This window comes from Citrus sinensis, chromosome 7, assembly GCF_022201045.2.
Source record: "Citrus sinensis cultivar Valencia sweet orange chromosome 7, DVS_A1.0, whole genome shotgun sequence".
Taxonomy (NCBI): Eukaryota; Viridiplantae; Streptophyta; class Magnoliopsida; order Sapindales; family Rutaceae; genus Citrus; species Citrus sinensis.
This window is the reverse complement of record NC_068562.1, coordinates 488,376-500,131: the sequence shown is the minus strand read 5'-3', so window position 1 is coordinate 500,131 and position 11,756 is coordinate 488,376. Positions and strand designations below refer to the sequence as shown.

General features: G+C 34.4%; 2 protein-coding genes across 3 annotated transcripts; one reads left to right on the top strand and one right to left on the bottom strand.

The window, feature by feature from the left end:
* The first annotated feature begins 4,423 nt into the window (after positions 1 to 4,423).
* On the top strand, positions 4,424 to 7,420 carry LOC102625563 (isovalerate--CoA ligase CCL2-like). 2 transcript variants are annotated; one of them, XM_006466997.4, is made up of 3 exons: positions 4,424 to 5,042; positions 5,392 to 6,844; positions 7,052 to 7,420. In XM_006466997.4, the coding sequence occupies exons 1-2, from the start codon at positions 4,707 to 4,709 to the stop codon at positions 6,829 to 6,831; spliced, it is 1,776 nt and encodes a 591-aa protein (XP_006467060.1). In that variant the 5' UTR covers positions 4,424 to 4,706; the 3' UTR covers positions 6,832 to 6,844; positions 7,052 to 7,420. The 2 variants fall into 2 exon arrangements, with proteins under 2 accessions (XP_006467060.1, XP_015381163.1); XM_015525677.3 differs by lacking the exon at positions 7,052 to 7,420 and having other exon boundaries at positions 4,425 to 5,042; positions 5,392 to 7,022.
* LOC102625294 (protein STRICTOSIDINE SYNTHASE-LIKE 7) lies at positions 6,835 to 8,940 on the bottom strand. The gene is made up of 4 exons (XM_006466996.4): positions 8,403 to 8,940; positions 7,697 to 8,001; positions 7,434 to 7,566; positions 6,835 to 7,313 (listed from the first exon to the last, which is right to left on the bottom strand). Exons 1-4 carry the CDS (start codon positions 8,862 to 8,864, stop codon positions 7,032 to 7,034), a joined length of 1,182 nt encoding a protein of 393 aa, XP_006467059.1. The 5' UTR covers positions 8,865 to 8,940; the 3' UTR covers positions 6,835 to 7,031.
* Positions 8,941 to 11,756: the final 2,816 nt, after the last annotated feature.

Below are 11,756 nucleotides of genomic sequence, written 5' to 3'. Positions count from 1 at the left end.
TTATTTTAATATTTTAATTTTTTAATAAAAAAGAGAAACAGAAATAAGACCCACAGAAACTTATTTCTGTCGTCCCTTTGTCATTCCAAAAAATGTAAATCCAAATTTCTCCCATCGATACGATATAGAAAATGCTTAACATCAAGAAGAATGACGAGAGAATGCTGAGAGAAACGGCAGCTTGTGCTGCCGTTTTAGCTTCTCTCTCTCTCTCACCATTTTAATAATTTTTTATTCTTAAAAATATATTAAAAACTAAAAAAATGACAGAAGACAGCCCATCACGTGCATCACTCTCTCGCTATTCTAATTTCTAAACATGTTCCTTTACATCTTTATAATGTTTAAGAGAAAAGTAGAAGTACAAACACAAGGCTACGATTTTGGCTTCCCATTTTCTAGTGTTTTTTTTTTCAACAGTAAAAAAAATTATCAATATTTACATCAAAACAATATATATGCTCCTTTGATATTAATGGCCTTTCTCCAATTAAATTCTTTATCCTATTAAATTAGAAGAGCAAATGAATCGAATCCCAATACTAATTAAATAGCTTGGACTGGAACCATACTCTAAATCTTGAAAGTATGGGAATTGCTAGGGTTGAGAACCCCCTTGGCTCATTTTCAGGTGGTTTGATAGACGATCATGAGTACGGAAAAAATTGTTCAAGAGTCATGCCTCTTTCTCAGCAGAATGCTAATTTTTTATTGTTAAAAATATAAAAAAAATGAGAAAATGACAGAATCTGGAGAGAGTGAGGAAGCTTGATGGGGGAGCCGCAAAGAGTGAAGCCGGAGAGAGTGAAGAAGCCAGAGACAGAGAGAGGATGAAAGTCAAGAGAGGGAGACAGTGATGGGGATTTGGTAGATGCGAGTTGTCTTCTGTCATTTTCTTCCTTTTTTTTTATATTTTTAATAATAAAAAATTATTAGAATGGTGAGAGAGTGAGAAGTCGAAACGGCAGTAACTTAGTTTAGCACAACTCTTAGCCAAAATAACTTAGTACAAACAGAAGCTTGACCCAAAACTAACTTAACAATACATAATGAATCCAACTCTATTAGTAACAGAGATAAACCAATTTTACTAGCGAGTCGTAAGCCAAAACAGGCCTCAATCTCACCAAAATCAACATCATTGACGTAACCCCATTTGTGAACTCCTGTCACCATCACTTTACCCTCATGGTTATGCACCTCAGTGCCCACAAGACCAAACACCAGATAGCATCAACAGCCACATGAACATTAAGTTTGAAGCACCCCTCAGGAGGTAATTCCCAATTTACCACGCCAACAACATCATTAGGAGAAGTATTTGGCAAAACTACCTGCCTAGCACTCTTGAAAGAGATTAACACACCATTGGCACGTACAAATATTTGCTGTGGTTCTAACACTAGCCCCTGATTTTGAGCCCACTTAAATACTCCACCAAATCATGTCTTAGGTATCTCTTTTTCAATTTGTTATCTTTTCTTATTTTTTTCAATTTGGGGAAATTAGCTGTGCCGACTGCCGAGGACCCGGTTCTGCAGAAGTTGTGGTAATTTCTCTTCTTACTGAAATAGCAGATACCATAAACGTCGATATTTTGTCATTCAACTGAAAATTCATGTAGAAATTTGGAGTACTTAACTTTTCACAAGTTTGAAAGATCCGTCGTCACTAAATTGGTCAGGACAATGAAATCAAACCAAAAAGAATTGGACAAAAAAAAAAAAAAAAAAACTGGATGGAGATATTGATGGCAAGTGCATGCCTGAATCAACTCGCATTCTCTCGTCATTCTTGATGTTAAGCATTTTCCTTTGGCTAATAGCTGACATTCAGCAATTGCTTATGCCAAAGCAAGACTTTTAGAAGTTTCATGTCTCAAGAATTTATAATCAAGTACCATATATTTTAGTGAAATTTGTTTTGCAGTGTTTAGATTCATTTGTATATATAGATGGAAGAGTATCCATCCCAATTAACTTGTAATAATCTTTAAACTTCTATGATCTGTTAATAATAAGTTATTTTCTTTGAAAAAAGACACAAAAGAGAAATTTTAATGGTTTATTCCTATAAGTATGGATATTTTAGAAGAGCCATATCCACAAGCAAGAAGAAATTGAAGTTTTGGTATGTTCAAATTTTAAGAAAAATTGATGCAAAATGCTATATGTTTGCATTTCAAGATCAACTGCTCCTTCACTACAAGTTTCATCCTCCAAATAGTCTTTCATTTTTAGCAAAACTCATTTCGAAGAAGAGGAGAATGACGTAGGAAGCATATACTAGAAATTACAATATTTGAGTCAATTTAATATTTAGTATTTTATTAGGATTTATTTTGTTTCATTAAACTTATTTGAGTCATATTAGTAATTCTAGTCCAATTAGGATTTTATATTAATTCTCTTATTTGAAAAAAAATTAGAATTAAGTTAGCTACTAGTATATAGACTTGTTATTTATAATTTATTTTAAGACCTTTACGTTTTTCATCAATAATATTCAGTATTTTCTTAATTAATATATTTTCTTCTTTGTGAGAACCATCCTCCTTGAGTTTTATAGAATGTACGCTAGATGATATCAAGTATCGCTTCGTATTGCGTCACCATTTGATTGAAGATGATATTTATCCAAGTGATCAACTCTATCTCAACTATTTTTCAGATAATTTCCTGATTTAAAATTTTAAAAATATCAAGAAAAATATTTCAACTTTTATTTATTATCATTTAGACTTAGCTCTCTTCTCATAGTTATTAAGAAACCCTTACATTTATTGTTCTAGACTTTATATATATACTTTATATATATTTAACAGCGTCATAAAAAAACTCTTTAAATAAGATTTTACTTCTTATATGCACTTTACTATAAATTTTACCATTACTCGTTTTTCACTTGACTTCATCAAAATTGATCAATTTGATCATCTAACATTTTCTACACAAGTTCCTAATTTATCTCAATTCACTAAACCATCTTCATCAGCAATTCCACTCGGTTTCATTTTAAAAAAAAAATCGCAGTGAGGCTTTTTGAGTAGACGAGTATATGCATCTTGTTTCATCATGGTTGAATATTAGTTTGGATGCTGTCTAAGGAAATAATGAAGCACACCAAAGCTTTCGGATTCCAGTGTTGGGTGCTCTTTTGACAACTACAACAAATTTGAATAGGAATGGGATGGAGAAAAAAAAATCATTGATGCAAAGTTGGTCAAAGATTCAGCAACCCACGGCCAAAAAAAACAGAAAAGGATAATTAAATTTGTTGGAAGAAAATATAGAGGGTAATTAAATTTGTTCGAGAAATAGAAGGTACTTTATTTTGGTGAAGGGAAAGATTTAATTAAAATGGTCACAAAGACCAGCAAATATTTAAAAAGAGACACCAAAATCTTTTTTTGAACATAATACCCTTTGAATATAGTAATTAAAAAAATTAACCTTAAAGTTTTTTAATTAATTCAAATTTAATATAAATAAAATAATCTATTTAGTAGACTAATAATATTAAATCATTTGTAACAGTTAAAATAATATTAAAATTTTAAATTATTATATTTATATTTAAAAATATATCTATATTTGTTATAAAGCTTTTAAATAAGTCTTTGGGTTAAGTAGATTCTACAATTAAAAAAATAATATCTCCCTATTGATAACTTTAATTATTTTATTTTAATATTACGTAAAATATAAATATTTAAATTATTTTAAAATGTATATATTATTACATTTATTTGAAGGTTAGGTTTATAGAGTTAAAGGGTATTATAGTTAAAAGGGAAACTTAGTATCCCTTACTGAAAATTTGGGGTATTTGTGATCATTTCTCTAAAATTTTATTTTTTCCGTCTATTATCTATCATATGAATAAACAAATAGAAATTTAAAAAGTCACCCAGTGATGATCTAATTATTTACCTAATTTATTTTATTGTAACTTATAAAATGATTAAAACATATAAAAATTAAGTCACATAAAAAAAGGAGCCAAGTGGGCTAATGTGTGATTTTTACATTATTTTAATTGGCCTATAAGTTACAATGTAAGTTAATAGGGCACAAAAATAAATAATAGCTACCCACCTCGTTGAATCTCTCTCTCAATGATACACCCCAGAGCAGGGGTCTAAATTTAGTTATAGATTATCCTCCTCGTTCAATAATCAGTCTTTCTTGTGAAAACACATCTTATTACAATAATAATTATTATTATTATTATTATTATTATATCTAAAAAAAGAGTAAGCAGTGGTACTGGTAGTCTGCAGTCTGCCGTGTAATGATAATATATAATAAATAAATAAAAACGGAAATACGCATCACAGTTGACACATACCTTCATTGAAATCAAGATATATATATATATATATATATAATAGAGGGTCTGGCTATCTTATTATTATTATTATTATTTTCAGAAGAATTGTTTCGAACAAATAGTATTGTTGTATTTGATTAATCACCATTATGAATCAGAGTTTGAAAGGATCATGTGAGGTCTCAAATAACTCAAGTTTATCCTTATTAATAAAAAAAGAAATAAATGCGATGGACTTGGAGCAGCAGCTGGCTCAAAGCTTGGGTTAACAACTGCCAACTGAAGTAGTAAATTACTACCGTCGAAGGGGAAGAGATATCCAATCCAAATCCAATCCAATCTATCTGATCAGTGAACAGAAAAACACGAAAACAATGAATAACTTTTTGAGGGCTTCATTGCTTGGTTTGAATCGTAATTATCAGAAGCGCATAATAAGTCGAAGTAACCGAGGATTTTGTGGTTTTGGGATGGGGGTTGGTGGTCAAAATGAAGCAGCAGAGACGGACACATGGAAATCAATGGTTCGTTGCTCGGCAAACTGCTCTCCGTTGACTCCTATAACCTTTTTGGAGAGATCAGCAAAAGTTTACAGAGACAGACCCTCACTTGTTTATGGTTCTTTAAACTATACTTGGACCCAAACTCATCAACGCTGTCTTAAACTTGCTTCTGCTCTCACCCAATTGGGAATTTCCAAAGGACATGTGGTCGGTATCTCTCTATCACTTTCTTCGCCCAAATTAAATGGCTGCTTCTTCATTTTCTTTAATTGAATTTTTATACATACATGTTTATGTTTCTCTTTTTTGGGGGATCCGGACTATACCACCCTACCACTTCCTTACATGCTTCATTTAATCTTGCAAACTGGACATTCTATACACTCTTTATTTCTGTTTTTGTTTTCTTGATTTTCATTCTCAAGTTCATTGAAATCCACGGTCAATTTGGTTTTCTTTTGTGAAAAGTCATGGTCAATGTTTTATTCAGTTGGCTATTTCATCTATCCTAAGCCTACCTTCATGATTGCAATTATTGACTATGTAAATCATACAGGTTGCAACTCTGGCCCCTAATGTTCCAGCAGTATATGAGCTGCATTTTGCAGTCCCAATGGCTGGGGCAGTCCTTTGTACGCTTAATTCACGTCATGACTCGGCTATGGTCTCAGTTTTACTTAGACATTCCGAAGCAAAGATTCTATTTGTAGACTACCAGTTACTCCCCGTTGCTCGTGGGGCGCTTGATCTTCTAGTGAATGCGCAAGTAAAACCACCAATCCTAGTTTTAATTGCTGAATCCAATAGCTCATCTTCTACGAGTTCAGCTGCTGTAGATTACGAGTACGAGAGCTTCCTTGAAACAGGACATAGTGGGTTTGAGATAAGAAGACCAGGTAATGAATGGGATCCCATTAGTTTGAATTATACTTCTGGCACAACATCACGGCCCAAAGGAGTAGTTTATAGTCACAGGGGAGCTTATCTTAACTCACTTGCTACGGTTTTTCTTCATGGGATGGGTTCAATGCCTGTTTACTTGTGGACCGTACCTATGTTTCACTGCAACGGCTGGTGCCTTCCCTGGGGGGTGGCAGCTATGGGTGGCACGAACATATGCCTGAGAAGTGTCAATGCTAAGGATATATTTGAGAGTATAGCTGCGCATAATGTGACAAACATGGGAGCTGCACCAACTGTCCTTAACATGATTGTTAATTCACCCGTCAGTGTCCAGAGGCCACTTCCCCACAAGGTGGCAATTGCGACGGGTGGTTCACCACCACCTCCCCAGATCCTTTCTAAGATGGAAGAGTTGGGATTTGACGTAACTCACTTGTATGGCCTTACAGAAACTTATGGCCCTGCAACTTATTGCACATGGCAACCTGAATGGAATTCTCTACCTGTAGCTGAGCGATCAAGGATCAAATCCCGGCAAGGAATGCACCATCTGGCCTTGGAGGATGTTGACATAAGAGATCCAGTCACCATGGAAAGTGTACCAGCTGATGCTAAAACAATAGGTGAAATTATGTTCAGAGGACACACTGTAATGAGTGGATACCTCAAGGACTTAAAAGCAACAGAGGAAGCTTTCAGAGGTGGTTGGTTTCATACTGGAGATCTTGCTGTGAAGCATCCTGATGGCTATATAGAAGTAAAGGATCGATTGAAGGATGTAATAATTTCTGGTGGAGAGAATATAAGCTCCGTCGAGGTAGAAACAGTATTGTTCAGTCATCCAGCAGTTCTCGAAGCTTCTGTTGTTGCAAGGCCAGATGATCACTGGGGACAGACACCTTGTGCATTTGTTAAGTTAAAAGAAGGATATAGTGCTGATGCTCAAGAAATAATCAAGTTTTGCCGGGATCACTTGCCACATTATATGGCTCCTAAGACAGTCATTTTTGAAGACTTGCCCAAAACTTCAACAGGAAAAGTGCAAAAGTTCATACTGAGGAAGAAAGCAGAGGCCCTGGGCAGCCTTTCTTAATCCTAAAACAAATGTAAAGTCATGTTTCCAAATAAAATGTCACTTTCATCACATGGTCATTGATTATTACAATCTTCACAAGCTGGAGAGCCATAATAAATGTCAATTGTACATGGCATTTGCTTTAATGTCAAAATTGTCATCATTGTATAGCAGAATCCAGCACTTTTATGATCATGTATATTTGCAGACTAAGTTGCTCATATAATGGCCCGTGCAGGATGTTGATTAACATCAAGGTGAAGAATGCCACGGTGATGTACGGAACCACAGTATAGATGATCTCCAATCTTGATTGCACTGGAAATGAGTGACATTTCAGGATCATAATAGTGAGCAATTGGTTTTCCATCCAAGTCAACGATAAAAACCCCGCTGCTGCTTTTGCCCATGGGTGGCATCCCTAGGTATCTCACCACCATTCCTGAAACCTTTCGGATAAAGGGATATCTGTATGCTAGATCCCAGTAAGTCGAAAATTCCTGCATAATTACACAAAACTGTTTGAAATGGGACAAATGGTGCTGAAATTGATTCGTATTACCTATTGCCCAAAATAATAATAACAACAACATATTACAAGTAGAAAGAATTGTGTTTACCGTTGCTAATGCAATCAAGTAATGGCCTTCTCCATCATAACGTATGTTATCAGGCAAGCCTGGCAAAGTCTCAATGAACTTCTCCACACGTCCAGCGTTCTTGCCTTTGATGTAAAATTTTCTGCACCTTCTCCTGCAGCAATAAAAAATGAAGGCATAAGAAAACATATTTAGGCTCTGTTGTGTTTTCGGCTAGTGATTTCATTTCACAAGAATAGTGGATCAAACTCAAACTAAGAAAAGTAGGCTGAAAAACAACATACATTGAGGTCTCACAATAAACGAGATGAGTTTGGTCTGGTGAAAGCACAACTCCGTTAGCAAAGTAGAGGTCAGAAACGAGAACTTTGGTTTCCTTGGTAACTGGATCAAAGCTTAGTAATCTGCCATTAGGCTTTCCCTCAAAAATATCAAGGATGTATTCCCTTAAGTAGTATTTATTCGAAGCATCTGTAAAATAAATCATGCCATCATCAGCAACATCTACCCCATCCGTCAGCTTGAATTTTTGACCCTCGGCCTCATCTGTTAGCAACACTGTTGAATTTCCACTTATTTTCAGTAGCCCCTGTTACATAATGGATACAACACAAATCTTTTATTTAAGAATGTACCCAACCCTTTTTCATAAAAGGTCAGAAGGGCCTTGTTAATTTCCAAATAGTATAGTTATTTTATATTGCTTATGCTAACAAAACAAGCGATATTTATTTGTTTATTTTTATTATTATTATTAAAAAAATGGGAGTGACATCTAGATTCTCAAGTTTTTTGATATCCTTAATTTTTTATTACTCATCAAGACACGAGTCATCATCATGTACACATGAGTTATCATCATATTACAATGCGAGTTACGAGAAATTTTAAAATATATTGTATCAGCATATAATATAACCTTAATTTAAAAATGGAATTAAAAAAAAAAATGAACTATTTTGGTGAAAGTTAGTGAAAGACAAGATTGACCTTGTAAGCGTCCGCAACGATCATAGTGATACGATCGGCATCGGGATCGCTGTTTGCAAAAGCGATTCCCAGTGGTCGGCCGCCAGTATTAATCCAGTTGTGAACAAGTGAATCAGCCGGCGAGTCGTTGAGCGTGACTCGCTTAATCCACCCATCTTCACAGCCGGTGTAAATGAGTTTGGAGTGAGCATCATACAAAAGATCTTCCGGTCCCTTCAAGACTCCATAACCTACCTTCTCCGATCCTTGTAACATGCGCTCGTTGCGCAGCGCCGCCGTTAATGGCGGGTGAGTGAACTCGTGGACAGGAATTGGAGCTGGGTCGAACGAATCGAGTTTGTAAACCAACATGGCTAAAAATACAGGACCACCCGTTAAAAATACAGTAACAAGCCATAACCTAGAGCTGCTGCTGCTGCTGCTGGTATCAGCGGAAACTGATTCAGGCATCGAGTTTGGCATCAGTTTAGTTTGGTTTTACAGCTGTTATGCAAAAGAGTAGTTGAGATGAGATTTAGCGCATATATATATATATATTTGGTTGTTTCTACGTTCAAAATGCTCTAATATGTTGGACTCCAATCTAATAATAAACAATTAAAAGTCCACATTTTTTTTTCTAGAAATGGATATAATAAAATGTGGGTCCCCCGTCCTGATCCACATTTCCCTAGAAGCGGGAAGGTTGCGGCAACGGATTTGCCAGCATTTCAAATACGTAAATTGGATTTTACTTAACATGCGATGCATGTAATTATCTAGGCGGCTAGGCATCAAAGGCCATATCCACGTGAGAAAAGTCATATTGCATAAGTTGACTTGGGAATTTTGGCTTTTCTTTTACTTGCTGGATTCACCGATGGGAATCTGGAATCGGACTAATACCCATATTTACTTAGTAAAATAAGAGAAATAATAAGATTTATTTTGGGAGACTCTACAGTAATTTGAGAATTAAAAATAGAAATCTGATTCCTAAGGGAGCTTGGGAATCTGACTTCCATTCTTAAAATTTTCTATTTTGTCTCAATTAATTCTTCATTATTTCTAAAGTGTCCTTACTTCAAATAAAAAAATATAAATAGCGAAAAAAAAAAGAAAAATCCTAAAACATAAATTCTCTCACACTCGACTTCCAGCCAAACGCCATTGTAGGTGCTTCTATCACCATCATGCCCATAATCATCCACCATCTTCATCGTCGTTGGTCTGTCGACCGTGGACCACAGTTGGTTGCCGGTTTCGTATTCGTTGGGTTGTCTTGATTTCATCTCCATCTCAGTTTCATCCCCATCTCTTTTCGTCTTTGTTTCGCTGCCGATTTCGTCTCTAATGGCCATGGTTCTGGTCCGATGATGATGAGATGCTAGCGATGATAATTTGTTGTTGCTGCTGTAGTTGGTGACGATGATGATTCCGATTTTTATTATTGTTGTTTTTTTAAATAGATTATTTTGTTGATAATGATTATTTGAGATTTTGATTATTCTTATTATTATTATTATTTTGTTGATGATGATGAACCGATTATGATTATTATTTTTTAATGGATTATTATTTTGTTAATGATTTTATTATTATTATTAAGAAGAAGAAGAATGACTTTTTAGTAATCTCTTATCATCTAATTCATTTCAATTTCGATTCGAAGACAAAGTAAACACATAAATGAAATCTAACTTATTACGATTCTAATTTCTACAGTTTAAGTAAACAACTTATTCTTATTTATATTTTTCATTCTCATTTCAGTACATTCTCATTTCTATCCGTTCCGATTCCAACCCATTTCAATTCCCATTTAGTAAACACATCATAAAAGTTTTAAAATACAAGAGAGCTACTTAGTAATAAGAGGCGTTGGAACGTTGAGCAACGGTGAAGATTATATTTCCCAATAAATTATGAGCAACAAAAAAATATGACAAGTCTGCCAAAATCACCGGTAAACACAATTCCATTTCGGTTAGGCAAATGTAACGAGAATTACGTCGATATTTTTATTAAAGAAACAAAAGTTTCATAGTTTCCATTCGATTCATAGTGAGAGGGGCATGAAATTTCTTCCCTTTCTCTATAATCACCATCTGCCGTTATCGCTGTAAACTTGTCCAAGGGGAGAGAGGGAACGCCGGTTTGTTACTTTGATTTGGGGCAACCGACTCCACCACCATCGATTTATGAGCAGAAAAAAAAGAGAGAGACATTGTTGCTTTATGTGGATTAAAGTTATGTTCTTGCACCACTCATGCATGGACTTAAAAACATTTCACTTTGCAGCTTATATAACGATGATTTTATACCATGATAATCAATCCTCAAATATATCTGGGACTGGGACATAAACAGGACAGCAAATTAAAGGGCGTTGTGAAAGCCAAAAAATTGTAACTGCTCAATAACCCGCCGTGACAAAGTAGCATCTGCAGATCGAAACACAGTGGCAGTGACATAACAATCCTCATTTAGATTTAGATACTTACCAAGCAAGAGTTTTTGCCCTGCATAAAGAAATGCAAAGAACATTAAGAAACACAGAGACTATACCGAGTGGTATAGGATGATTGCGTGCAATGAGTAGAGTACTTAGGATAAAACTATTCATTTTGAGTGTACAAGATATTATTTTGAAGCTTGCAATGAGACCAATCAAAGCCAGAACCGCTTTTGTTGATCTACCTTGTGGTTGAGTTGAAAATTCCACTTCTTTTTTATTCATTTTTTAATTTTAAGTTATTTTCTTTTTTTTTTTTTACTTTTAGAATTTTAATCTTTTTTTTTTAGCTATCAAATTTGAGTGCAATTTGTTTTGGGTTCCTCATTTAGATTAGGAGAATTTTATTATAAAATAATATTTTAAATTTATCTAATTTAGTAAATTCTCAATATTTAAATTATTATAAAAAGGGCCAAAAACCCTATTTTTATTCATTCAAACTTTCTAATAAAACTTTCGTTAGTCAAAAACCAATTTCTCTTATCTATCATTCTTTTACATTTCTCCATCGTCACTGAGCAATGTCAGAAACAGGCTGAATGTATGGAGATCCACATCTACAATTACAAATACATTTCTGAAAAATCATCAACGTAAAACAAACTTCAAGTTGGGAATGATAGAGAAAAATCAGTCTCATTTCATTCTTTTAACTACTATTCTTATCATCGTGTAGTTGCTAGCTGCTGATACAAATTGTAAACCAAACCACTTGCTTAAGCCTCTGGGAAACAAAGAATATTAGAATTTTACACACTGATAAGGCAATTACAAGTCTACTCACGGGAAAATAAGAGAGATAAATTACCCACACCTCTATTCTACTTGTATTAATGAAATCTCTCTAATAGTTGTCC